The sequence below is a fragment of the Narcine bancroftii genome, chromosome 5 (assembly GCF_036971445.1).
Source record: "Narcine bancroftii isolate sNarBan1 chromosome 5, sNarBan1.hap1, whole genome shotgun sequence".
NCBI classification, from domain to species: domain Eukaryota; kingdom Metazoa; phylum Chordata; class Chondrichthyes; order Torpediniformes; family Narcinidae; genus Narcine; species Narcine bancroftii.
Window position 1 is genome coordinate 104,786,616 of NC_091473.1, and position 27,305 is coordinate 104,813,920.

The window sequence follows — 27,305 nt, forward strand, 5'->3', positions numbered from 1 at the left end:
ACCACAGTTGAGAGCTGTGGTTGTTCGAGGGACTGGTCCTTCCGCGGAAACACCTCCGCAGTCGACACATGGCGGCTGCGTGGAGCGCGAAGCTACGATGGGTTGCCACGTAAGTACCGGCACGGCAGTCAGTGGAAGGGATGGCGCCGGTCGGGGTGGCGCGCGTGCCGCGGCGGATGGCGCCGGTCGGGGTGGCGCGCGTGCCGCGGCGGATGGCGCAGGCGCGGAGCCCCGGGGGTCGGAAGGCGGGGCGTCGAGCCCTGGGCCAGAGAGCGAGGCTGAGTCGCGCGGGCTGCTCCCACCCAGCCGTTCAGGGAATAAACGCCTGTCTGCCACAACGATCCATTTCGAGACCGACTTCCACCGCGCGTTTGGGCCCGCGTCGTTGGAGTAATTCATTTCCTCTTGAACTGTTGGCTAAACCCATGTGCCGCCGCAGGGCGCTTCTGGCCACCCCAAGGTCATCTCATTGAACGTCGGAAACATTGGGGACCACATCAGGCCGTTAGTCAGGAGAGTTGTGACGAACCACATGAATGTGTTCCACTGAATAGGAAAAATGAGTATGGCAAAGAAGAAATTAAAAATATTTTAATTGTATCTGAACTCATTGTTCATAATTTGATTTTAAGTTTAAGCTTGACGCAGTGCAGTGAGAAGAAAGGTTCTTCTGTGAGTTTTATCTTGCAGTTGTCAGGCTGATGTTCAGGTCTCATTGCTCTATCTCCAAGTCTTCTTGACATTCAGCCTGACCCAAAGATTCCGGTATCCATCGTTGAAAAAAAATCTTTTCAAGTCTTGACCCTCGTCCAACAATCTTGATGTTATTCCTTCAACTAAAATTTTTCAAAACATGAATTTTGTTTGCATTAACCTGGTCCTGCTTAGCAGCTGCCTCCGCTTGTGCTATCTTTAATATTTTGAAGCTCAAACTGATTCCTTTTAATTTTTCTGTCAATTATTTCAAATCTAGTGTCCACTTGTTGCATTAATCTTTCCATCTTATCACCATTCATCCTTACTTATCACCATTCTTCCTTGCTTCATCAGTTAACACTTCCATAGATTGTAGAAAAAAGTCTAACATTCACCAAAAAATAAAGAAGCTTCTGAACCTTTTTCTGCTTTTTTTTGATTGTAGGTCGTTCTAGTTCTTTCCTTTGCTTTTCCAGGGCTGCTTCTTGATCACTGGAGCTGTGGGTGTCTGGAATCTTTTAAAAAATTTCCTGTCTTTTTTTGTGCTTTGCACGTATGCGAGGAGTCGTGTACGCGCAGAGTTATTTCTTCACCCGATGTCAGCAGCCATTGTCGGAGGAGACCTTGTGCAGCAGTGTCCAAGGTCTCCCTGGCTTCTGGCCTCTCTCCTTTGCATATTACCTTGTGAACAGCTCCAGGATCCTTTCTCAAGGTAGGCCTCTCTTCATTTTCTTGCTCGGTTTCTTTATCCTTTTTGGTGGCATTATTAATATCTTCTGTATATCTTCAGACAGTTCCTCCTTTATATTTTCTGAAACTTTTATAGTTTTTTTGCCACTTTTTCTTAACTTTTTCAAGGAGAGCAGGGATTATCAGTCTAACCCCACGTCATCATGTGGCACGCCCCCCCAAGTTTTATCTTCCAACTGTGTAAATAGCACCTTTACAGTGTACAGCAATGAAAAGGAAGATCAGTTAGTGTGATAGTACAGATCTATCACCAATGTACATAGTGTATATAGTTACTGTATCTAGACTGTGCTTACAGCGATTGGCTGAGAGCTAAGCCACACCTATTGTTTGGGCCTTAAAGGGTTGTGTCCCTAGCCAGGTCGGATCATTCCGGACTGGTCGGCCACCTGTGAAGAGCTCCGGTCTTTTGCTAATAAAAGCCTTGGTTTGGATCAACAAGTCTTTGGTTCTTTCGACGAGCTCTACAATTTTATTAGCAAAAATAATTTTTTTTGAAAGGGATGGAGCGTTTAACTCGGCCAGAAAAACTTGATATCGACCCACAGTCAGCTACAGCCTTCAAAGCCTTTAACTTCTGGCTGCTGAACTTTGAAAACTTCCTGAGATTCATTCAGGTAGAGGAGGATAACCAGCGTCTAACAGCATTGCTGTCTATGGTGTCCTTGAGAGTCTACGAGAACATCCAGGATGAGACCACTTACACCGCAGCCATAAAGGTACTGAAAGGACTGTATGATCAACCGGTGAACAGAGTTCATGCCCGGCTCGTGCTTGCGTCGAGGAAGCAACAGCCCGGTGAGTCCAGCAGAGCATATTTACAAGTATTAAAGGCATTGGGCAAGGACTGTAACTGTGTGGACAAAACTGCTGCCGAGATCACAAACGATCTCGTCCGGGATGCCTATGTGGCCGGGCTCAGATCGAATGAAGTGAGGCTGCGCTTGCTCGAACAAGGGGTAGAAAAACTAGAGGACGTGGCCCGGATTGCAATCACAATGGAGGATGCAGCCTTAAAATCCACCGAGCTCTCTTGGGACTGGACCCCTCGTTCTGATGTGAGTAGAGTGCCCTTCTACCCTACCCCTGACGGCCTGTCGGCTGCTGCTACCCTCCCCCGTGCGGAACCGAAATGTTATTTCTGCGGGAGGGACAAGCACAGCAGATCCCAGTGCCCAGCAAGAAAAGCCAGGTGCCAGAAGTGCCTTAAAAAGGGCCACTTTGCTGCAGTCTGTAGGTCTAAAATGGCCGCCAGCAAACACAGTGCCTCGTGTGAAGCTCAACCGCCACTATCCCATTCAAACTCTTCTTCCCCAGAGCTCTCGTCCAATGAGAGCGAGGGCTCCCCTGCACGGCAACGCCTGACGTCACGGAGACGCCGAACCCGGAAGGGGCAGCCCACCGTCGCAACCATGGTGATGGCCTGCCTCTCGCCCCCGTGCGGAACACTTGACACTACAGCCGCTGCTGCCGCCGCCACAGCCACCCCCGGGGCCGACGCTACCGCCGCTGCTGCCGCCGCCACGGACACCCCCGGGGCCGACGCTACCGCCGCTGCTGCCGCCGCCACAGCCACCCCCGGGGCCGACGCTACCGCCGCTGCTGCCCCCGGGGCCGACGCTACCGCCGCTGCTGCCACCGCCACAGCCACCCCCGGGGCCGACGCTACCGCCGCTGCTGCCACCGCCACAGCCACCCCCGGGGCCGACGCTATCGCCGCTGCTGCCGCCGCCACGGACACCCCCGGGGCCGACGCTACCGCCGCTGCTGCTGCCGCCACAGACACCCCCGGGGCCGACGCTACCGCCGCCGCAGCCACCCCCGCGGCCAACCAGGTGCGCACCCTAGCGTCCATCGCTGACGACCGCCAGGGCCCGACCACCGATCACGAGCAACTACAAACCCCACTACTTACCATTCACCTGCCACAGCAGCACTTCCGGGAGGTTCTCCAACCTTCTCCTCGAGCGTTGACTACGTCATCCCGTTGCGTGACGTCATCCCGTTGTGTGACGTCATCGCGCAACACTCGCCTGTCAACTGCTTCAATAACATTAAACCAGCAATGCTCTCATCCCCTCACCAGAGCAATGGAACTGATTAAAGTGCATGGACACTACACCAATTGCTTATTTGACTCTGGGTCAACTGACAGTTTTATCCAGCCAGATCTGGCCCTCCGTTGGGGACTTGACATTATCCCCACTACCCAGAGGATCTCATTAGCGACGAGGTCGCACTCGACTGGGATAAAGGGGTATTGCATCGCCACGCTGGAAGTACAGGGCGTGACGGTCACCCACTTTAAATTATTCGTCCTTCCCCAATTGTGCGCCCCAGTGTTGCTGGGATTAGACTTCCAGTGTCAGTTCCAAACGGTGTCCCTACACTTTGGGGGACCCCACGCCCCCCTCTCGGTCTGCCATCGCCCCACTCCCGAAGCACCCGAGCAACCCGCCCCCGTGCCCCGGGGCCAATCCTGCGGCCTTTCCACACTCCGGATTGCCCCGCCAGCACTCTTCGCAAACCTCACCCCTGGCTGGAAGCCTGTGGCCACCAAAAGTCGGCAATATAGTTACGAAAACAGGCAATTCATTAGGAGTGAGGTGCGTAGATTGCTGGATGAGGGCATCATCGAACCCAGTTCAAGCCCCTGGAGAGCCCAGGTGGTGGTTGTCAAGAATGGGGAAAAACTACGGATGGTGGTCGACTATAGCCAGACCATTAACCGCTTCACACTCCTGGATGCGTACCCCCTGCCACGCATCACGGATGTGGTGAACCACATCGCCCAGTACCGCATTTTCTCCACTATTGACCTACGTTCGGCCTACCACCAGCTCCCAATCCGCTGCGAGGACCGACCATTCACGGCCTTTGAAGCGAATGGGCGGCTATATCAATTTCTCAGGGTACCATTCGGGGTCACAAATGGTGTCGCGGTCTTCCAGCGGGAAATGGACAGGATGGTGGACCAGAACGGGCTAACCGCTACCTTCCCGTATCTGGACAATATCACCATCTGTGGCCACGACATGCAGGACCATGACGCCAACCTAGACAAATTTCTTCAAACTGCCCGTCAGCTAAACCTGACTTACAATTTGGACAAGTGTGTTTTCCGGACCACACGACTCGCTATTCTAGGTTGTGTGGTGGAAAACGGGATAGTCATGCCAGATCCTGACCGCATGCGTCCCTTAATGGACTTACCCCCCCCACATACCCAGAAAGCTCTCAAACGCTGCCTGGGCCTTTTCTCTTATTACGCCCAATGGGTTCCAAACTACGCCGACAAGGCACGTCCTCTTATCAAGACCACCTCTTTTCCCCTCTCGACCGAAGCCACAGCGGCTTTCGATCGAATCAAATCTGACATCGCTGCTGCGACGCTGCACGCGATCGATGAGTCTGTCCCGTTTCAAGTCGAGAGCGATGCATCCGACTTCGCCCTGGCAGCCACCTTGAACCAGGCCGGTCGGCCTGTAGCCTTCTTCTCCAGAACCCTCCAGGGTCCGGAGAGTAGACACTCCTCGATCGAGAAGGAGGCCCAGGCCATAGTTGAAGCGGTACGTCGTTGGAGACATTACCTCGCTGGGAGGCGCTTTACACTGTTGACTGATCAACGCGCGGTCTCCTTCATGTTCAGCAACACCCAGCGTGGTAAGATAAAAAACGACAAAATCGCCAGATGGAGAATCGAACTCTCCACCTTTAACTATGACATCCTGTACCGGCCTGGTAAGCTCAACGACCCGCCTGACGCGCTCTCCAGGGGGACGTGCGCCAGCATACAGATGGACAGACTACGGAAACTCCATGAGGCGCTCTGTCATCCAGGGGTCACTAGGTTTGCTCACTTTGTCAAGGCGCGCAACTTACCCTACACAGTTGAGGAGATCCGCTCCATGACCCGAGTCTGTTCGGTGTGCGCCGAATGCAAGCCCCACTTCTTCCGTCCGGATAACTCCCACGTCATCAAAGCCACCCGCCCCTTCGAGCGTCTTAGCGTAGACTTTAAGGGACCCCTACCGTCGACCAACCGTAATACCTACATCCTTACGGCCATCGACGAATACTCCCGCTTCCCATTCGCTGTGGCCTGCCCAGACACAACTGCCACCTCAGTGATACAGGCCCTTCACAGTATTTTCACCATCTTCGGGTACCCCAATTCCATCCACAGTGATAGGGGGTCCTCATTCATGAGTGCAGAGCTGCAACAGTACCTTCTGGAGTGTGGTATTGCTTCAAGCAGGACCACGAGCTATAACCCACGCGGTAATGGCCAGGTCGAGAGGGAGAATGCCACCATATGGAGAGCGGTTACACTGGCTCTCCGGTCTAAAGGTCTCCCCACCTCTCACTGGCAGGAGGTTCTCACTAGTGCCTTACACTCCATCCGCTCCCTCCTATGTACTGCAACAAATGCCACCCCCCACGAAAGGATGTTCCTTTTCCCGAGGAAATCCGATTCGGGAACCACTGTACCGGCATGGCTCACCGTCCCTGGCCCCGTCCTTTTGCGACGCCACGTCCGGCACTCAAAGAACGACCCCTTGGTCGACCGAGTGACTCTACTCCACGCGAACCCACATTACGCATACGTGGAGTTCCCAGACGGGCGGGAGGACACTGTTTCGGTGCGGGACCTAGCTCAGGACGCGGTAGACCCAGCAAACCCCCCAACTCCTTATGCTCCAGGCCCCGTGCCGCAACAGAAGGACCAACAGCACCCCAATGACTCGGGCCACCCTGCCGACAAAACGACTGGGGAATTGAGTGACGGAGCAGTCGCACCCGATGAGCCCGCTGGTGACACCACTCCAGCGACCCCAATCCCGGCACCACGGCGGTCACGCCGGATGGTCAGACCCCCTGACCGCTACAGTCCTTGACCTACCCCTTCCTTTTCATTCTCTCCCTCGTTTTTGTTTTTTTTTTTCCCGGGTCAATTCTCCAAGAAGGGGTGAATGTGATAGTACAGATCTATCACCAATGTACATAGTGTATATAGTTACTGTATCTAGACTGTGCTTACAGCGATTGGCTGAGAGCTAAGCCACACCTATTGTTTGGGCCTTAAAGGGTTGTGTCCCTAGCCAGGTCGGATCATTCCGGACTGGTCGGCCACCTGTGAAGAGCTCCGGTCTTTTGCTAATAAAAGCCTTGGTTTGGATCAACAAGTCTTTGGTTCTTTCGACGAGCTCTACAGTTAGCACCAAGCAAGGGCGGCGTAATGGTGCTGTTATGAAGTTTGTTCAGGAGTCTGATGGCTGCGGGGAAGAAACAGTCATTAAACCTGTTGGTACACGCTTTAGCCTTCCCCCACCCTTCGTGGGAGGAAGGAGAAGAGAGTGGTGTGTGATAGGTCCTTCAGTATGTTGGCTCCCTTTCCTAGATGGAGTTCCTGGAGGGGATGAGAGTTGTGTGATATTCAGAGCTATGTTCGTTATCTTCTGTAACTTCTGGTCTTGAGTCGAACTGCTTCCATGCCAAGCTGTGATACTTTTGGTAGTGCACCTGCAGAGGTTGGTGAGGGATAAGGGGAACATACCAAACTATCTTAAGCCCTTTTCACAGTTGTATCCCACTAAATCAGCCATTCAGTGTCCCAGGATAGGAATGGCGGTTTGGCCTTTCACACTAGACCACTCCTAACCAGGACACCTTTAATCAGAAGTGCCTGCATGATGCGGCACGTAAAAGATAGAAGTGATTTCACACTTGCCTGATCTCAATGCTGGTGTCTGGAGACACCAGGGATTGTACTAGGGGTCGAGGCTGTCAGTCCCTGGTGTGACATGATGTCATCTGACGCTGGCTTTGAGCAGATTTTGCTTTCACACTTGCCACTTTAAAGGCCGATTGGCATTTTATTCCTGGGATCACTGGCAAGTGTGAAAGGGGCTTTAGTCTCCTGGAAAATAGAGACATTGTTGTGCTTTCTGGACCATCAGGTCAACATTTGTGTCCCAGGTCAGGTCACTGAATCACAATTTATTGTCATGAACATGTTATGAAATTTTCTGTTTTGCGGCAGCATCACAGTGTAAACATTCATATTATAACCATCTTACAACGTTGCTATAAATAAATAAAAGTAATATTGCACAAAAAGTAAGGAAATGTCTTTAGTTCATTGATGATTCAGGAATCTGATGGCAGTGGGGAAGAAGCTGTCCTTGTGCCGTTGAGTGCTCGTCTTTAGTTTCCTGTACTTTTTTCCCGATGTTAGCAGAATGAAGAGAGCATGGCCTAGGTGTTGGGATCTTGAAGAGAGAGACTGCTTTTTTAAGTCACCGCCTCATGTAGATGTCCTTGATGGAGTGAAGTTTGGGGCCTGTGATGTCACAAGCTGAGCTAACAATCCTCTGGAGTTTATTTTTGCCCTGAGATTTGGCACCTCCATACCAGGTAGTGATGCAACCAACCAGAACACACACCTGTAGAAGTTTACAAGAGTTGGTGATATACCAAATCTCCTCAGGCACCTCACAAAATATAGCCACTGGCAAGCTGCCTTTGTGATTGCATCAACGTGGAGGCTCCAGGACAGATCCTCCAAGATTATGAAATTCTTGACCCTCTCCACTGCTGAGCCCTCAATGAGGACTGGGTTGTGTTCCCCTGATTTCTTCCTGAAGTCCACAATCACCTTCTTGGTTTTGGTAACGTTGAGCGCAAGATTGTTGTGGTTACAACATTCAACAAGCTGATCTATCTCCCTCTTGCACATTTCCTCATTACCATTTGTGATATATATTCCTCAAAACTTGAAGCTATCCAGTCTTTTTGACGTCAACACCATAAATGTGGACAGGTGTGTGGACTCGGCTCATCTCCTGAAATCAGTGATCATCTTCTTTGTCTTATTGATGTGGAGCGAGAGGTTGTTATCTTGGCATCATAATACTAAACTTTCAATTACTCTTGCATTATATCGAGTTATTTGTTAGCTAGCCCATTACTGTGGTGTCGCTGGTAAATTTAAAGGTGAAGTCAGAACTGTATTTAGCTGTACAATTGGGGGTGGAGAGGGAGTATAACAGGGGACTGATTATACATCCTTGAAGAGAGCTTGTGTTGACTGTTATCAAGGAAGAAACGTTGTTATCCATCTTCACTGATTATGGTCTGTTAGTCAGAAAGTCAAGGATCCAGGTACATGGGGAGGAACTGAGTCTTAAACTTTAAGTCACCATGAGTCTGAACTGCTGCAGTCTGTTGAACAGGCAGGTAAGGTGCGTCCTGTGGGTGCTGATATCGGGGCCAGCGATGAGGATGTCATCGAGATAAATGAAGTCGAGGACCCTTCCGACCACGTTCATTAGCCGTTGGAATGTCTGGGCCACGTTTTTTAGTCCAAAAGGCATTTTTATGAATTCGAAGAGGCCAAAGGGTGTGATGGTGGCCGTCGCTGGGGTGTAGGAGGATTTGGTGGTACCCCTTTACAAAGTCCACCTTGGAGAATACCCTTCAGCCCTGTAGCCTCGAGGCGAAATCCTGGATGTGTGGGATGCAGTACCTTTCTGGGACTGTTGCCTTCTTTAGATGTCAGTAGTCACCATACGGTCGCCAACCGCTGGAGCTCTTCCACACCATGTGGAGCGGGGAGGCCCAAGGGTTGTTGGAACAGTAGACAATCCCCAACTCCAACTCCTCCATGGTGGCGAACTCGGCCTTGGCTTGTTGGAGCTTGTCTGGTGGGAGGTGCCAGTCTCGTGCATAAACCGGGGGGTCCTCCCGTCCGTCTCTATGTGGTGCTCCATGCCATGTGGCGGGTTGGAGTCATGGAAGTTCAGTGCCAATAAAGTTGGGTATTTGACCAGTAAGGAGGCATTAATGTCTTGGTTCAGGGCATGGATTCCCAGTGGCAGGAAAGAGCATCTCTGCAGGGTGAGAGAGAAAGACTGGAGCATTGTGGCGTCTACTAACCGGCATCTTGTCACGTCTACCAGAAGTACATGAGTCCGGAGGAAATCCGCTCCGAGTAGTGCCTGTTTCACGGACACAATGGTGCACTCCCACTGGAAAACGGAGTCTGCAATGTGGATGGTGACCAGACGGGTGCCGTAGCTGGGAATGGAGGACCCATTGGCTGCTTGCAGGGGAAAGCCTTTGGTATTTTTGGTATTATGTCTTGCCTGAAAGTACGTGGGCGGAATGAGGCTAATCTCCACGCCCATGTCAACGAGGAAGTCCCTCTTCATCCTCTAGTCTCTGAGGTAGAGTAGACCTTTATGTGTGCCAACTGCCAAGGCCACTATCAGTGGCTGACCTGCCCATTTCTCATTGCTGTGTTGGTTTGGCGGTGAGGTACGAACATGGAGGGATGCACTGCTGGGCGTTCCTGCCCCATCGGCGGTGGTAGAAACAGTACTCGCTATTCTTCTCCATGCGTCCTTCATGTTGCTGCTGTGCCACGGCTACCACTGGTGCTTCTAATAGGCTGGATGGGGTAGCGGCACCGATTGTGTAGGCTGGTTGCATGTGGTGGGAGCTTTGCTGTGGCATGCAGAAGAGCCTGTCTGCCTCCTTGGCTACGAGGTGCGGGGCACTGAAATCCATGTCCAAAACTGCCGAGGATATGTGAACTGATAGTTTCGCGAGGAATAGGGCCTCAAACAGGAAACAATCTATGTGCCCGTCTGCCAGGGCCACCATCTCATGCATCAGTTCAGAGGGGTTTCAGTCGCCCAGGTCCTGCATGTTGAGGATTCTGATGGTGCACTCGTGCTGGCTGAGCTCTAGGGTGCTGAGGAGGAAATGTTGGAACTGCTCGTATTTACGCTTCATCGGTGGGTTTTCTATGAAGGAGCTTACTTTGGCAGCTGTGGCAGCGACCAGGGTACTGACAGCATGCCAGAACTTGGTGTCCTCTGAAACTATTCCCCTGATGTGGAACTGTGACTCAGCCACCTGAAGCTAGTTCATGGGCTGGCTTGCCCAGAATGGCAGGAGATGAATGCCCACTGCGTTGGTCGCAAACACTGCGACTAAGGGTTCAGTCAGTTGCTGCATTCTTGTGTGATCGATGCTGGGTCCAAAATGTTTGAACCGTTGGGGTCATCACTGAAGTGACTGCTGTGGCAACGCTACCGAGTAAAGAGACGTCCACACAGCATGACGGTGAACCTTCCGGTGACATACCTGCCGGCTTCCGGAAGTGATGTAATCGCATTGCGGTGTCACTCTCCAGTTGGCGGGCCGCCATGTGGAAGTGGAGAACTACTTAGCCTGCATGTGGCGCTAGGTGTGGGCTCCTCGCCAGTGAAGGGGAGCCCATGCCATCTTGGACCAGCCACGTGTTGCAGTGATTTGGACCATTTACTCGCGCAGTTGCTCAGCCCGCTACACTGTTTCCCCAAGCATTTCCTAGCCATCTGTAGGACCACCAACCTGCTGGGCCTTCATTAAGACCATCAACATATTGCCTGATATTGTTTATGTGCTCACTAATGTTGTGGAAGTGATCCTTCACATTAGTCTCCTAATGTGGTACAAATGCCACCTTCTTGTTGGCGAGTAGGTAATCAACGGCATAATGGTTCTGCTGGGCATACAAGCGGAGCTCAAAAGCTCTTGATTAATATCATCTAGTGCACTAGATGTTTTGTTGCCGAGGAATGCTAAACCACATATGTTTTTATTACGATTTCTGGTGGTGATGGCACCAGCAGATCCACCATGGGTTAATGTATTCAGAATTCCATAACCAACTGGTGACCACAAGGTGTTGGGATTTTTTCAATCTTCACAAAATTCCATGCTCACAGATCTCACAACTATACATCGCTGGACTAAAGTGTTAGTGGGAATGGTAATGTGAGGGGTCCAATCATCCTGATGGCAAAATAAATAGGCAAATATCTTGTGACAAGGTCGGGTCAGATACAGCAATGAGCTCTCTGAACCCTTCTCCATTAACAATGGCGTGAAGCAAGGCTGTGTTCTCGCACCAACCCTCTTTTCAATCTTCTTCAGCATGATGCTGAACCAAGCCATGAAAGACCCCAACAATGAAGACGCTGTTTACATCCGGTACCGCACGGATGGCAGTCTCTTCAATCTGAGGCGCCTGCAAGCTCACACCAAGACACAAGAGAAACTTGTCCGAGAACTACTCTTTGCAGACGATGCCGCTTTAGTTGCCCATTCAGAGCCAGCTCTTCAGCGCTTGACGTCCTGCTTTGCGGAAACTGCCAAAATGTTTGGCCTGGAAGTCAGCCTGAAGAAAACTGAGGTCCTCCATCAGCCAGCTCCCCACCATGACTACCAGCCCCCTCACATCTCCATCGGGCACACAAAACTCAAAACGGTCAACCAGTTTACCTATCTCGGCTGCACCATTTCATCAGATGCAAGGATCGACAATGAGATCGACAACAGACTCGCCAAGGCAAATAGCGCCTTTGGAAGACTACACAAAAGAGTCTGGAAAAACAACCAACTGAAAAACCTCACAAAGATAAGCGTATACAGAGCCGTTGTCATACCCACACTCCTGTTCGGCTCCGAATCATGGGTCCTCTACCGGCACCACCTACGGCTCCTAGAACGCTTCCACCAGCGTTGTCTCCGCACCATCCTCAACATCCATTGGAGCGCTTACATCCCTAACGTCGAAGTACTCGAGATGGCAGAGGTCGACAGCATCGAGTCCACGCTGCTGAAGATCCAGATGCGCTGGATGGGTCACGTCTCCAGAATGGAGGACCATCGCCTTCCCAAGATCGTGTTATATGACGAGCTCTCCACTGGCCACCGTGACAGAGGTGCACCAAAGAAAAGGTACAAGGACTGCCTAAAGAAATCTCTTGGTGCCTGCCACATTGACCACCGCCAGTGGGCTGATAACGCCTCAAACCGTGCATCTTGGCGCCTCACAGTTTGGCGGGCAGCAACCTCCTTTGAAGAAGACCGCAGAGCCCACCTCACTGACAAAAGGCAAAGGAGGAAAAACCCAACACCCAACCCCAACCAACCAATTTTCCCCTGCAACCGCTGCAATCGTGTCTGCCTGTCCCGCATCGGACTTGTCAGCCACAAACGAGCCTGCAGCTGACGTGGACTTTTTACCCCCTCCATAAATCTTCGTCCGCGAAGACAAGCCAAAGAAAGAAAAGAATGGTAAAAGTATCATTAAAGAGAAATGCAACATTTCTTGGCACGGTAACAGGTGTCATTCTTGGGAGTGGGGTATGGTTGATTATTCTAGAAACGGAAGGAAGTCCGCCAAGGTGAGGTGAAGGTTAAATTCCCCTGAAAAAATGAATGCCATTGCTGAGACTGCAAACAATCTCCAGTCCTGTGGAAAGAGACAAACAGGTCTTGTTCATGCAGCGACAGCTGAACAAATCTTTGTATATGCTGCACTGATGTTGAAGGCAATGGCACTCGACACAGGAGTAGTTCCGTGTGACATCAACAGTCACACAGGCCCACCCAGTGCCATTGTGGCAAAAGGGGTAGCTAATGCCTTTATATCAAAACTGACACTTTGGATCCTCCTTTAATGTATGCCCAATTCTCGAATAGTTGGCAACTCTGAAGGAGATCACTCAATAACTAGTTCGCAAGAGTTATTATAAGGTTAATCTCCGAGGTCTTGGGGACCAGCAATGTCCCCTTCCTCCCATCAAGAAGGTTCCTTTACTCCCTCAGCAGCTTCTATCTGAACTCTCCTCAACAACTTCTAGGAAATGTTTATCAGTAAGGGGCTACTGCAAACAATGATCTTACTGACCAAGCTAGTGGTTAGCAAACATTATGATTACCATACAAAAGATTATGCATCTGGAAAAAAAAAGTTATGTTGTAAAGCATAAGTCCATGATAGCGGATAGATGCTCACTTCATTACATGGGTTGAAGTGGCACTGCTCTGCCAATCTTTTTGCATTCAGATTAGTGAATGCACCTCGGATTTCCTTCCACCTTCACTGCCGTCACTGTGGAGAGCAGGACCTGGAAGGGTCCATTCCAGTGATTTCCCAACTTCTTACAATTTCAATTTCGTATCAGCTGGTTGTAATGAATGTTCCTCTATTCCTTCAGGCATTGATTTCTGTGTTTCCTTCACCTGCAAATGTAATGCTGACAATACATTGGTTAGTTGCTAGTGTTATGGGTTATATTGGTATGGTTATGGATAAATGCGTCTTTAAAAGAGCTTGTGGGGGTTTAGTGTAGGTCACTTCACAAACAGAGTAACACTTCACAAAAGTAATCTCATTTAAAATACAAGAGCTTTGCTGAAGCTAGACTTTGAGACTCCAGTTGGTTTTGCAGAAGCAATGAAGAATTCTGATCTATTATGTATGGATAATAAAGTCCAGGCTCAGAAGTACTGCTAAGATCATTCAAATATTGGGTTTGGAGCCTTGGGGAGAGGTTATTGGTTTTTACAAGCAGAGAGAGGAAAAACAAACAGGATTCTTCTCTCAGAGAGAGGGAGATAGAAGTCAGTTCTACAGTAGCAGTTGAGGCTGCAAAATGACAAGCTGGCAGGCTTGTTGAAAGATCCCATTTTGAAGATGGGTTCTGAAAACCCTTGTTGTCCTTACAAGAGGAAATGGCTGGCTCGTGTGCTTCACCTGAAATAAGGGAAACGTGGAACTCTGTGGTGATCTGGAAGAAGAGGTTATCATTTGGAAAACCCACGATGGGGCAAGTTTCTTCGGCAAGACACTGAAATGTCTGAATGGAAGAAATAATTTGTGTGTGTCCAACGAGCAACAAATTTCTCTCTGAAACCAACAAGAACCTTTCTGAGCAGTAATCATTTAACTTTAAACACAACACTGATGAAGATTCATAAATGTTGAATTGTGTTCACAGTATGAGAATTGCCTGATACTGGTGAACTTGGAGAAATGAGAAGTGAATGATTGGACTGTGAAACAAAGAACTTTCCTGAACATGTACACATCACAGACACATGCACTTAGAATTAGAAGGGGTTTAAATTAAGTTAAGTTAATAGTAATGTTAAAGTTTGATCCTGTTTTTGTGTTTACAGAAAATTAAAAGCAACTTTTGTTTAAGTAACCATTGTCTTGGTGAATATCTATTGCTGCTGGGTTTTGTCCTCTGGGCTCGTAACACTAGACTAAGTTAAAATTTCATCATTGAGGGCTTGTAAGTTTAGTGTTCTCTTCCATGATTTGCTAGCCCCCCATGGTTTTCCATAAACTATTTCAGTCGGGGACAACTTAGTCACGCTATGTAGAATAACTCTCATTTCAAACACGGCCAGTGATCAAAACTTAATCCAAAACTGGCCCATTTCTCCAATCAACTTGGTCATTTTATTTTTAAGGGTACCATTCACTCTCTCTCTACCATACCAGAGGCTTGTGAATGATGTACACAATGAAATTACTGTTTAATTTTAAAATACTAACAAAGTTGCTTGTTTATTGTAGCCGTGAAATGAGGGCCATTGTCTGATCTGATTACCACTGGTAGTCCAAACCTTCGAATTACCTCCTTTAATTTCAGTAGTTTCAGCTACTGTAGTAGGTAAAGCCTTGATCCATGTTCTAAACAAATCTAATACTACATAGCAATACTTATAGCAATGGGCCCGTGGCATTTCAATAAAATCTATCTGTATGCATTCAAACGGTTATGATGTCATAGGTGTAGTCCCAGCAGGTATTCGAATGGACTTGCCTGGATTGGTCTTCTGACAAATTTTACACTTGGAGGCTTGTCGTAATGCCTCTTGACAGATTTTAGAATGACACCTTGTTTCTTTTGTCATCCTTCTTATTTCCTCCTTTCCTGCATGGGTAAGCGAATGCAAGTATGTCAAAAGCATTGATAAGAATGCATTAGGTACACAAACTTGACGGAGAGGGGTGAGCCTAAGACCAGTAGTGAGATCCAGGGTGCAGCCCTCTCGTTTCCATAGTTGTTGTTCAGTAGCAGAGGCGTCCCTCTGTTTAACCTCCTCCATATCTGGCATGACCTTTCTACCCTTTAGGACCCTTTCTCCTGATGGTACCAGGTTTCTGGGGTAGTGAGCAGCTTCTTTAGCCATTTGATCAGCAAATACATTTCCCCTGGAGACAGAATCATCTCCTGCCATGTGAGCATTACATTTAATTACAACTAAATTCTTAGGTAATTGGAGGGCTTTTAAAAAGTTCCTTACACATGGGGCATTTTTGAAGGGTGTGCCAGCAGAAGTCAGAAAGCCACTGTGCCCCAAAGTCGTGGGCAACTCTGAATGCATAGTGGGAATCCATATAGATATTTACTCTTTTTCCCTTCGTCCAAGAGACAGGCATGGGTAAGCGCAGACCACTCCACCTGTTGTGCGGATAGGAGGTGTTAGAAACATTCCTCTTCCAGTATGATGTTGGCATCATTGACTATGGAGTAACCAGATGCTCATTGTCCTGTGTTGGGCAGAACCATTGAGGAACCATCCACAAACCAAGTAGCTTGAGTGGTTTGTAGTGGTATATCTGAAAATCTCTCCCTGGCAGTGGTCAAGATGTCATTGGCTAGCTTGCAGTCATGTGGAGGCTTACTGCATTCCTCTGGTTGTCGGGTGAGAATGTCTGCTGGGTTAGTGATGGAGCAATGCTGGAAGGATAAATTGGGATTACTTAAAAGGGACAATTCATAGTGTCCAAACCTGGCGAAAGTAAGTAATTTTGTTTGCCCTGCGATCAGGCAATTCATCAGTATAGCATTAAAAACAGGATCCCTGGCTTATATCCTGTACACCTCCAAATCTATCAAGCCAGGAATTTGCTTCCTCTTTTGACAAAGGTTTGCAGTCTAGGCCTTATTCATGTTTATGGGATGCCTTAGGCATTCCGCTAAGTGTTGCCTCTCCAGCCTGTCCATTATGCACTGCTACTGCCTTACAGGCGTTCCAGGTTTGGTGGTTCATTGCCATTTACTATTTAGTCTTTTCTGCTGATGTTATTAGAGACATGGTTAGAGTCCATATGTCTCTATGATTAGCTATATTGTAATCCATGGTAGATCACACATAATCCACAAATCCCTGAGGGTTACAAATCATACACAATTCCTGGGGTTTCCACACAGAGTACATCTTCATAGTTACTTGCTGACCATTTGCTTCTGTATGAGGGTTTAGGACAGTTTTCACTGGCAAAATCTTTTGTTTTCTTTCTCACAGGGTTAACTTAACTGCTTCTGCTATGGCCAGAAGGCATAGGTGAATTGATGCTGATGGGGAAGATGGATCAAATAATGCTTTCAGACCATCCAAACCCTCCAAGTAATTTGTTTCCATTACTGGGCAAGGAGGGAATATAATGGGGCATATAGAAGTCGTTTCCCTATCGGCCATCCTCTTTCTCACTAGCAGGTTGGGTCGCAATGGCAGACATGGAGTCGCCAGAGAATTTTTAAAATCTAGTTTTCCTTCTTTTGCTATCATTTGTTTTATCCGAGATCTCTGTTTTTCTGAACTTTCGTTTTGATGTTTCTTTTCCTGTTCCTCTGCCCACTTACATTCTGCCTGTAACATCTTCCAATCTTTTACCTTTCTGTCTCTATCCCTTAACTAGTTATCAGGCATTGTCCATCCAATTTTGATTCCTAATCTCCTCCCATCTCTTTTGTGCCTACTCTTTCCAGTCCTTAATCTGTTTCTTCTACTTTTTTCTGCATCTTTCTCCCAAATTAACATTTTGTTTAAAAATAATCTCTATATTCCAGATACCTCTTACTGGTCAACATAACTCAACATTCAATAATCCTTATTATAATTATGGTTCAAATAACACAATATGCTGGTTCCCCCGTCACTTTTATTCAAATTATTTCCCATTGTCACAAGGTTTCATCCTCGGCCCAACTAATTTGTGAACGACAATTCCTTTTCTGACTTGCAGTAATCAATCGTTAATAAGATTTTCATTCACATATCTTATTCACGTTTTTCCAACCTTACCGTACTGATCTGTTTTCTAAGGATCTCAGCAAGGAACTAGATCCTGCTGATGAGGGACCACAGCGTTGGTGGGAATTTCCTTTAGGAGGTTGATCACAAAGGGTTTGACTGGAGCTTATTTCTCCCCTTCCGATCCTGAGAACACCATAGTCTCTTACTCAATCTTCGGTATTATTTTCCCAGTGAAATCCTGCTGACTAAAGCCAATATAGAAGTTAGTTCTTAGAACAGACAACACCACGTTTCTTTCAGTAAGGTAATTCTTTCGTTTGACGGGAGTGGAGAGATTTCAGCACTGAGTATATCACTATACGAAGTGCCCTCGACAATCACTCAAAGCATGCTTACACATCTGAGATTTTTGTACAATTCTTAGCACTTAAATACATTAGTCAGTAACAACAAAGTTCAGCTGCACCATGTGGACTTGCTTTCCTTGTGCAGCTTCTTCCATCTGATGAGCAGTTTTTATTCCATTCACTCTAACTCGTGATTGCGTGTATTGTAGTCCAGCAGATTTAACCTATTTTAACATACTCCTCATAAGGAGTTGTTTTTGTTATTACTTTGTTTAAAGTAAATATCAACTTCTGCAGTTGATATAATTATTCACATTTTTATCTGTTGTCACATCAATAATTCTGTTCATTATTCTTCATACAGTTTTGTAAAGACATTTTATCAAAGTTATCACGTATACTTGAAGAATACCTTCGGATTCTCCTTTTCCTTATCTGCCAAAGCCATTCTTGTCTTTCTTTTGCTTTCCTCATTTCTTCTTTAGTGAACTACTGCATCTCTTGTACTCCTCAAGGAATTTGCTTGTTTTCAGTTGGGTATTACCTCATGGGCGATGTGGTTAGTTCAATGTTAGTACAGCACCAACAACCTGTGTTCGCATCTGGCTTTGTCAGTAAGGAGTTTATACAACCTCTCCATGTCTATGTGGTTTTCCTCCAGATTCTCTGGTTTCCACCCACCCTTGAAAACTTATTGGGGTTGTAAGTTAATTTGGATATTTCTATGACCTGGGCTCATGAGTAGGCAGGGTCTGTTACCGTCCTCTGTATTTAAATTAAAAAATAAAAATTAAACTTTTAAAAATATTGGATTCCCTCATCCTTCCAACCTATCCCTCTAACAAGATCGTGCTGTTTCTGAACTCTTCCAAAATGACAAGCATCCCTACGCCTACAAACAACCTTCCCCAGACAACTTTTGATAGTTCATGTCTGATGCCATCAAAATTTGCCTTTTCCCCCATTTTGGACTTGAGAACTCACCATATCTTCTATTGCCTCTATAAAACCAATAGAATTATAATCATTGGTCCCAAAATACTCCCCCACCAACACTTGAATATTACACCATTTAGCAATAGGCATCTCTACTATTGGGGGAAAGAAAATCTTCCAGTTCACCATGCCCAGGCCTCTCATAACTCTATACATCATGATTTACATTTCCCTTTGCCTAGCCAATCTTCTCTCTTAATCAAAGTTCCTCAGCCTTGCCAACATCCTTATAAATCTCTGCATTGGTTTTTGTCCTCTCTCCTTAAGTTAATCATACTAGTTTTTATGTCATCTAGTCTTATGATCATCAAGAGTGGTATTGGCTTTTTATATTAAACTGCAAGAAAAGGAGAATGAGGAAACAAATGGTAAAACTAAACAAAAATGGGAACAAGATTTAAATATAAAGATAAAAAAGGAAACATGGGAGAAGTTATGCTCCAGAACGATGAGAAATACAATAAATACGAGGTTACGTATGATACGATATAACTGGATACACAGGCTATACATTACACCTCAAAAGTTATATAAATGGGACCCAACAGTATCTGATAGATGTTTTCGATGTAAAAAAGAAATGGGAACAACAATTCATGCAATCTGGAAATGTGAGAAAGTAAAAAAATTTTGGGAAGATCTAAATCATTTATTAAATAAAATAACAGAAAACAATATACCAAAGAATCCAGAGATCTTCCTCCTAAGTAACATAAAAAACAAAGAATTTGGAATTGATTTGGAGGATGCACAAAAAAGATTTGTTAAGATAGCTCTAGCCGTAGCAAAAAAATGTATTATGTCAACCTGGAAATTGGAAGATAATTTGAAAATACAACAATGGTATATAGAAATGAATAATGTATTCTATTAGAAAAAATAACATATAGTTTAAGAAATAATATTGAAATATTCGAACAAATATGGGAGCCTTACATTAAATACAATAGCGAAAACCTACCGGGGACAATCATTACCTAAGTTAACGGAAGGAAAAGGAAATGAAAAGAATGGACTCAGTAGAATTTCTGGTGTATTTTTATTGAATGACAACATTGTCTGACTGGTTTAATGTATCCTAGATTGTATACCTTAAATGGACGGGAGGGGGGAGGTAGGGAGGGTGGGATGGGAGGGGGGAGGTAGGGAGGGTGGGATGGGAGGAGGGAGGGGGGGGAGAAAATGGCACTGTATATGTGTGAAAAGGAAAAAGTGTGTACCATGGTTAATGTGATTTATGGTGTGAAAAATAAAAAATTTAAAAAAAAAAGAGTGGTATTGGCTTTTTATGCTATATTGTTTTAATAATTTTAGTTGAATTTAAGTTGCCTAACTACCTCGGTAAGGTATGAATTCAAACCATAATGCAATAATATTAAATGATCGAATTTCACACAAAGATACTTTAAGACCATGATTTTGAGAAAATTAATGCATTTTTTAAATTATGAAGCTTGCAATCATTATTTATTCTTTCTTTTGTCAAGTCATTCTCCAGAATTTAGAAAGCACTTGTATTTAGTAGATACCGTGACTTTTTTTCTGACGTGTGCCGAGAGCTGAGAGAGCAGTTGACCAAAGGTTATCCGATTTCTGCATGCTTGGTTCTCACTTGGGTATTTGTTAATTTATTACTATAAGATTTGTGTGCTAGATGTTAATTTGTGAAGCAGTTGCATTTCTTGGTGATGGGTCCAAAAGATTTGGGATAGAGAATTGGTGAAGCAAAGTTCCTCAATGATGGGAAAAAATGGTGCACATGTAGCAGCTGCTACAACACAGAAAACACCACTGAACTCGACGGGGGTTTCCAGTATAACTGTTTATTTGAATTTCTCGCGCGCCTCTTTAAGGCCAACAGGAGATCCACCCCACACAGGGGTGACATCATCACATGGCCCGGGGCACGAGCTGTGGCTTAAGCCACGAGGCAATGAGCAAGCCCCAACTGTGCCATCTTCTGCAGCTGCCCCACCAACGCGGCAGTACAAACGGGGGTTCTCTCACAGAAATGTGCCCCGCCACACACACACAATTTTCTGACCATTAAGCCATTCTCTCAACCATTTATTTAATTTATGAAGTCTTCATTGTTTTTCTTCCCCATAACTTGCTGTACAACTTCCTTGTGTGATTATTTTGTCATCCAAATGGCAAACACCTCCCCCCATCCATCTCTACAAATTCATCTTGAAGTTTGTCAAAACCAGTTTGTGAAATTAAAAGGTCTCTAACACAAGTTTCATTCCAGTAGTTACCCATTTGCAATGCTTGTCCGTGTTTAATGAGCCAAATGCTGATTTATTTAATGGTCAACTCTAATGGTAATCCTCCATGTCTATTGCAGAATACTTTAGCACAATATCTAGGTTGGACCTACAGTACAGTTGGAGGGAAAGAACTTTGAATGAGATGTTCAGCTAACATCATGTTTCAGGTTGACAAAAATTCTCAGTATTATTCAGAAGAGTGAATTATTCCCAGTAGCCTGTCAATATTTATTCTTAAATCAACATTCAAAATCTTATTGGTTGTGGTGGCTTGCTCTGCACAAATGATCTGCTAAGATACAACATACACTTCAAAACGACTACCATACAATGCTATGGGGAGCTATTCGAAATGGAAGTAGCTTCTTCACCCTCCATGTAGACATCATGTACCTACCTACCTACCTATTACATAGCATTTGGTCCATAGAATACTGACATCAAGAGACTAGGGAAATTACTGCATAACTACAAGCCCATTCTTTCCCAAATAGAGTTGTTTAGATATGGAAATAGAACCTTCAGCCTGATTTGTTCATTCTGACCAGGGTATCTCCCTGAGCTGGTTCCCTTGCCTGTATTTGGCCCATACCCCTCAAAGCCTTTCCTATCCTGGCCAAATGTTTTTTTTTAATATTGCCATTGTATCCATCTCTACCATTTATTTTGACAGCTTGTTCCATATACACACAACTTTCAGCTCCTTTCTCGCCAGACATCTGCGCTGTCATGTTTTAGACTCTCCTATCCTGTGAAAATGTATGGCAATCCATCTATGCCACACATGTCAAACTCGGGCCCGCGGGCCAAATTTGGCCCATGATATAATTATATTGGGCCTGCAAGATCATATCAAATATGTATTAGAGCTGGCCTGCTGGCCGCCGTGCCAGTATAGCGCACGCACAGCTAATACTACAAATCCCAGAATGCTTTGCAAATGCATTGGCGCCGGCCCGTCAGCCCGCTAATCGCCCCCACCTCCTCTCTTTACTTTCATTGGCATCTGTGACCTGTCGCCGAACTCACATGTAATAAACCCCTTACGAAAAATGGCCAAACCAAAGACAGAAAACAGGACCTTTCAAGACAGGTGGGAGGCAGACTATATGTTCATCATTTTAAAAGACAAACCTGTTTGTCATTGAAGCAAGTTGTTATTTTTTTGACTTGTTGGCTTGTGAAAAAAAATACATTTAAAAGGAGCTTAAAGGCTATAGAGAAATATTATTTATTGAATATTTTATTTCTCATTTGTTAATACTTCTTCTGGAAAGAGTTTAACCAAAACTATTATTAAACATTTATTTTAATAAGAAAAAGTTTAACATTACATATGTTGAAGGAAGAGAAAACATGCAGATGTTGTTGAAAATTTTCAATAAATATTTAGTTTGGCCCACGACTTAGTCCAAGTTTTTAATTTTGGCCCTCTGTGAATTTGAGTTTGACACCCCTGATCTATGCTATGGCCCCTCATGACTTTATAAACTATTTTGTAATGTGAAAAGTATGAATGTTTGTTTATGCTGCAGTACATTTAAAGGAACCAAAATTGAATTTTACATAGAAATTAGTTATAATATTAGATATCATTTTGTCAATTTAATAAAAATTTAAATCAAACCTTTCACAGAGGCAGAATTTCTCAGACAAACTTGATAAAATGTTATTTGTGGTGGGTGTTTATGGAAAATTTTTTTATAAATTCACTGATGAATGTTTTTACTTTTAATAGTTCCTTACAGCTAAGTGCGTCTGAAAGACTGCTTCTTTTCATATGTCCTTGGCACAGTCTGTCCAAACGAAATAATTCCAATAGAACTTCGGTAGTCCGCTTTGGAAGGCAGGCCTACGCCAGGCAGTATCCTGTTCTGCTGGTTCGACCTGATGGATCTTCAATCAATATCCGATACAAAGAGCCCAAAAAAATCATTACTGTAAGGATTTACTAATTTAATGTTTAACTCAGAAAGATGTTTTATTGAAAATGGTTCAAAGTTGAAGTGTTTCATAATATTTCCAAGAAAAATACACAAGAACACACAAAATTGCATCGAGCCTGCTCCACCATTTAATATGATCATGGCTAATCTATGTTTACCTCAACTCCTCTTCAATACCATTTTCCACACCCCTCTATTCTTCGATATATCAAATATTTATCCACCTCCACTTTAAATACATCCATTGATCCTGCTTTCACAATCCCCTGGACTGAGATTTTCAGAGATTCACTATTCCTGTGAGAAGAGATTACTTTGTACTTTGATTACTTTGAATATATAATGGGGAATAAGGAAATGGCAGACAATTAAATTCTTACTTTAGTTCTGTTTTTACAAGAGAGGATACAAATAACCTCCCAAGGACGTTGGGAAACATAGAGGCTAATGCAAGGGAGGAACTGAAAGAAATCAGTATCTCTAAGGACATGGTCTTGGGGAAATTAATGGGATTGAAGGCAGATAAATCCAAAGGGCCTGATAATCTACATCCTAGGGTACTTAAGGAAGTGGCCATTCAGATAGCAGATGCTTTAAGAATTATTTTCCAGAACTCGATAAACTCAGGATCAGTACCCATGGATTGGAGGGTAGCTAATGTTACCCCACTATTTAAAAAGGGGGGTAGAGAAAAAGCGGGGAATTATAGGCCGGTGAGCCTTACATCAGTAGTGGGCAAAATGATGGAATCCATTATTAAGGATGTAATAGCGGAGCATATGACTAGCAGAGAAGGGATCGGACGGAGTCAACATGGATTTACAAAAGGTAAATCGTGCTTGACAAATCTATTGGAATTCTTTGAGATGGTGACAGGTAAAATAGATGGGGGAGAGCCAGTGGATGTGGTGTACCTGGACTTCCAAAAGGCCTTCAATAAGGTCCTGCATAAACGACTGGCTTACAAAATCAAGGCTCATGGGATTGGGGGCAAAGTATTGATGTGGATTGAGAACTGGCTGGCAGGTAGAAGACAGAGAGTTGGGATAAATGGCTCGTTTTCTGAGTGGTAGGCGGTGACCAGTGGGGTGCCACAGGGATCTGTACTGGGACCCCAGCTGTTCACAATTTACATTAATGATCTGGATGAGGGGATTGGATGTAAATATCTCCAAATTTGCAGATGACACTAAGCTAGGAGGGGTTGTGTGCACGGAAGAGGGGGTCAGGAAGCTCCAGTGTGATTTGGATAAATTGAGGGACTGGGCAGATACATGGCAAATGCACTACAATGTGGATAAATGTGAGGTTATCCACTTTGGTAATACAAACCGGAGGGCAGATTACTATTTGAATGGCAATAGATTAAGAGATGGGGAAGTGCAGAGAGACCTAGGGGTACTTGTACACCAGTCTCTGAAGGCGAGCATGCAGGTACAGCAGGCGGTTAAAAAGGCAAATGGTATGTTGGCCTTCATATCAAGAGGGTTTGAGTATAGGAACAAGGATACCTTACTGCAGCTGTACAGGGCCTTGGTGAGACCCCACCTGGAGTATTGTGTGCAGTTTTGGTCACCTTATCTAAGGAAGGATGTTCTTGCAATGGAGGGAGTGCAGAGGCGATTCACCAGGCTGATACCTGGAATGGCAGGAATGACTTATGAGGAAAGATTGCGCAAATTGGGATTGTACTCGCTGGAGTTTAGAAGATTGAGAGGGGATCTCATAGAGACATATAAAATTCTGGCAGGACTGGACAGAATGGATGCAGATGGGATATTTCCAATGATGGGAAAATCCAGAACCCGGGGCCATGGTTTGAGGATAATAGGCAAACCATTTAGGACCGAGATGAGGAGGAATTTCTTGACCCAGAGGGTGGTGAATCTGTGGAATTCATTGCCACAGAGGGCAGTAGAGGCAGGTTCATTAAATATATTTAAGAGGGAATTAGATCTATTTCTTCAGTATAAGGGTATTAAAAGTTATGGAGAGAAGGCGGGGACGGGGTACTGAACTTTAAGATTAGCCATGATCTCGTTGAATGGCGGAGCAGGCTCGAAGGGTCGAATGACCTACTCCTGCTCCTATCTCCTATGTTTCTATATACCTCAGTTTTAAATGACTGGCCCTTAACCACTCGTGCAAGAAGGTAGCATGTTCATTTTTTTTTTAATGCTTCCTTCATCAGGGTAACTGGCATTTTCACAGAAAAATATTTTAATTTTTTTAAATGAATTGACTTCTTGCCTGTGGCAAGACAGTCATTGACTTTAAGAGAATACAGATGGACTGATGAAATAGAAAAATGAAAATAAGGAGCATAAGGAAGACTGAAGAGAAATTGTAAACTAGAGGCCACAATTTCAAATGGAATGCAAGAACTGAGGGATCGGGAGTTGAATATGCATGTTTCATTGAAAATGCAAGGCCAGGTAGAGAAGTTGAGGGGAAAAAAAAAGTTCATGGCTCAGGAAGTCATGATTAACCATTACAAAATTTGCATCATATACTTGTACATTCTGAATATCATTATGCACTAAGTTACATAGGAAGTAGGAACCAGGAGTAGGCCAAAAATGGCCCATCGAGCCTGCTCCGCCATTCGATACGATCATGGCTGATCTAATTTATGACCTCACTCCACCTACCTGCCTTCTCCCCATATCCCCTAATTCCTCTATCATGTAAAAATTTATCTAACCAAATTTTAAATATGTTTAATGAAGCAGCCTCAACCACTTCCCTGGTTAGAGAATTCCAAATATTCACTACTCTCTGGGAAAAACTATTTTTCCTCATCTCTGTCCTAAATCTACTCTCCCGAATTTTGAGTTTCCCCGGCCAGCTCAAAAAACCTTCCTACATCTATCCTATCCATACCCTTCATAATCCTATATGTTTCTATAAGATCTCCTCTCATTCTTCTGAACTTGAGCGTTATGAAGTTGTTCACCATCATTTATTAGAATACTAAGAAAATTATTTATTACAGATGCCAGTGGATATTTCTCTTCTACCAGAAGCTGAACGGAAAGCAAGAATGCGCAAACATGACCCCAAAAAAGTCAAAATAAATGAGGAAAAATTTGAAGATGAATTTAAGGTTGAAGATTACAGCAAATTCTGGAAGAAAAAATAAGTTTCTGGATTTTGGAAAGACAGAACTATTAGTGAACAGCTTGCCTGGTGTTGATATCAATAGAACATGACAGATTGACAATGCATAAATTATATAATCTGAAAGCCTCAATAATTTTTTTAATTTATGATATACTGAAGTTTGTAATTCTCTAGGAATGCCCAAGAAGTAAATCAATTAAATATTGTTTATGTCTCCATTGTTTCTTATGATGACCTGCAAGGGAAAATGTTTTGAACATTTGAACACAATAAGCTGTTGTCTCAACATCACTGTACCCACGCTTACCATGATTCACCTGCCTACATTAGAAGGATTTGACATACATATATTTTAACTTATTGCTTCAGTGTTCTGAAAAGTTATCCAGGTCATATTAGCTTGAGTATTATGTCAGTTATTTATAATGTTATTGAATGAAGTTTCATTTGTACATGGCTATCAAGCAGAACAGTTCCTTATTATTGTTAAAAATGCCATCACCAATCTGCTAAGGCCGGAGTGGGCAACCTTTTTTTAAAAAAAATTCAAATTCCACCTTAAGTATTCCCTATGTCATAAGTGCTCTGTGAATAGTAAGGGATGGCTTAAGGTGGTATGTGAGTGGGAAGGGAAGGTTGAGAATCACTGCTCGAGACCCAATTGTTACTCAGATATTTGGCTTGAGAAAAATTGTCATTGTCCACATAACGAGCCAATTGGGTATGATTCAAGCAGTAGTTTTCAAACATTTTTCTTCCCACTCACATACCACCTAAAGCAATCCCTAACCAATCGCTAAGTACTTATGGTACAGGGAATACTTAAGGTGGAATGTGAGTTTAAAAAAAAATGGTTGTCCACCCCTATGTTAAGGCATATGATACAACAATATTTATAGCATCACAATTTGCATAAATAACCACAGTATATTTTGGCGTACATGTTGAGTCTTGGAACCCACAAAAAGCACTCAAAAATCAGGCATCAACTTTTACACCAGATGTAGAAGTTTGTGTTTATAGCCCATCTTGAAATATCAATTATGAGAAAACCAGCACAGATTTTTCTCTGTAACAGAAATAGTCATAAGCTTCCAGAGAACAGGCTGGAAGGGAGAGACAAGTTTTAAGCCAAGGAACATTCCAGACAGGAAATTAGAATTGATTATCTCTTCAGCCCTGATCATCTCAAAGTAATCCCAGTATCCCCAGACTCTAGAATGCTTTAACACAAAGATACTAAGTGTTTTGCCAACAGATTCCACTACTTGTCAAAT

General features: G+C 44.8%; 1 protein-coding gene across 2 annotated transcripts; it reads left to right on the plus strand.

Annotated features, from left to right (window-relative positions):
* mrpl55 (mitochondrial ribosomal protein L55) lies at positions 1-26,234 on the plus strand. 2 transcript variants are annotated; one of them, XM_069938569.1, is made up of 3 exons: positions 1-109; positions 22,698-22,899; positions 25,901-26,234. In XM_069938569.1, exons 1-3 carry the CDS (start codon positions 69-71, stop codon positions 26,045-26,047), a joined length of 390 nt encoding a protein of 129 aa, XP_069794670.1. In that variant the 5' UTR covers positions 1-68; the 3' UTR covers positions 26,048-26,234. The 2 variants fall into 2 exon arrangements, with proteins under 2 accessions (XP_069794670.1, XP_069794671.1); XM_069938570.1 differs by having other exon boundaries at positions 19-109; positions 22,755-22,899.
* Positions 26,235-27,305: the final 1,071 nt, after the last annotated feature.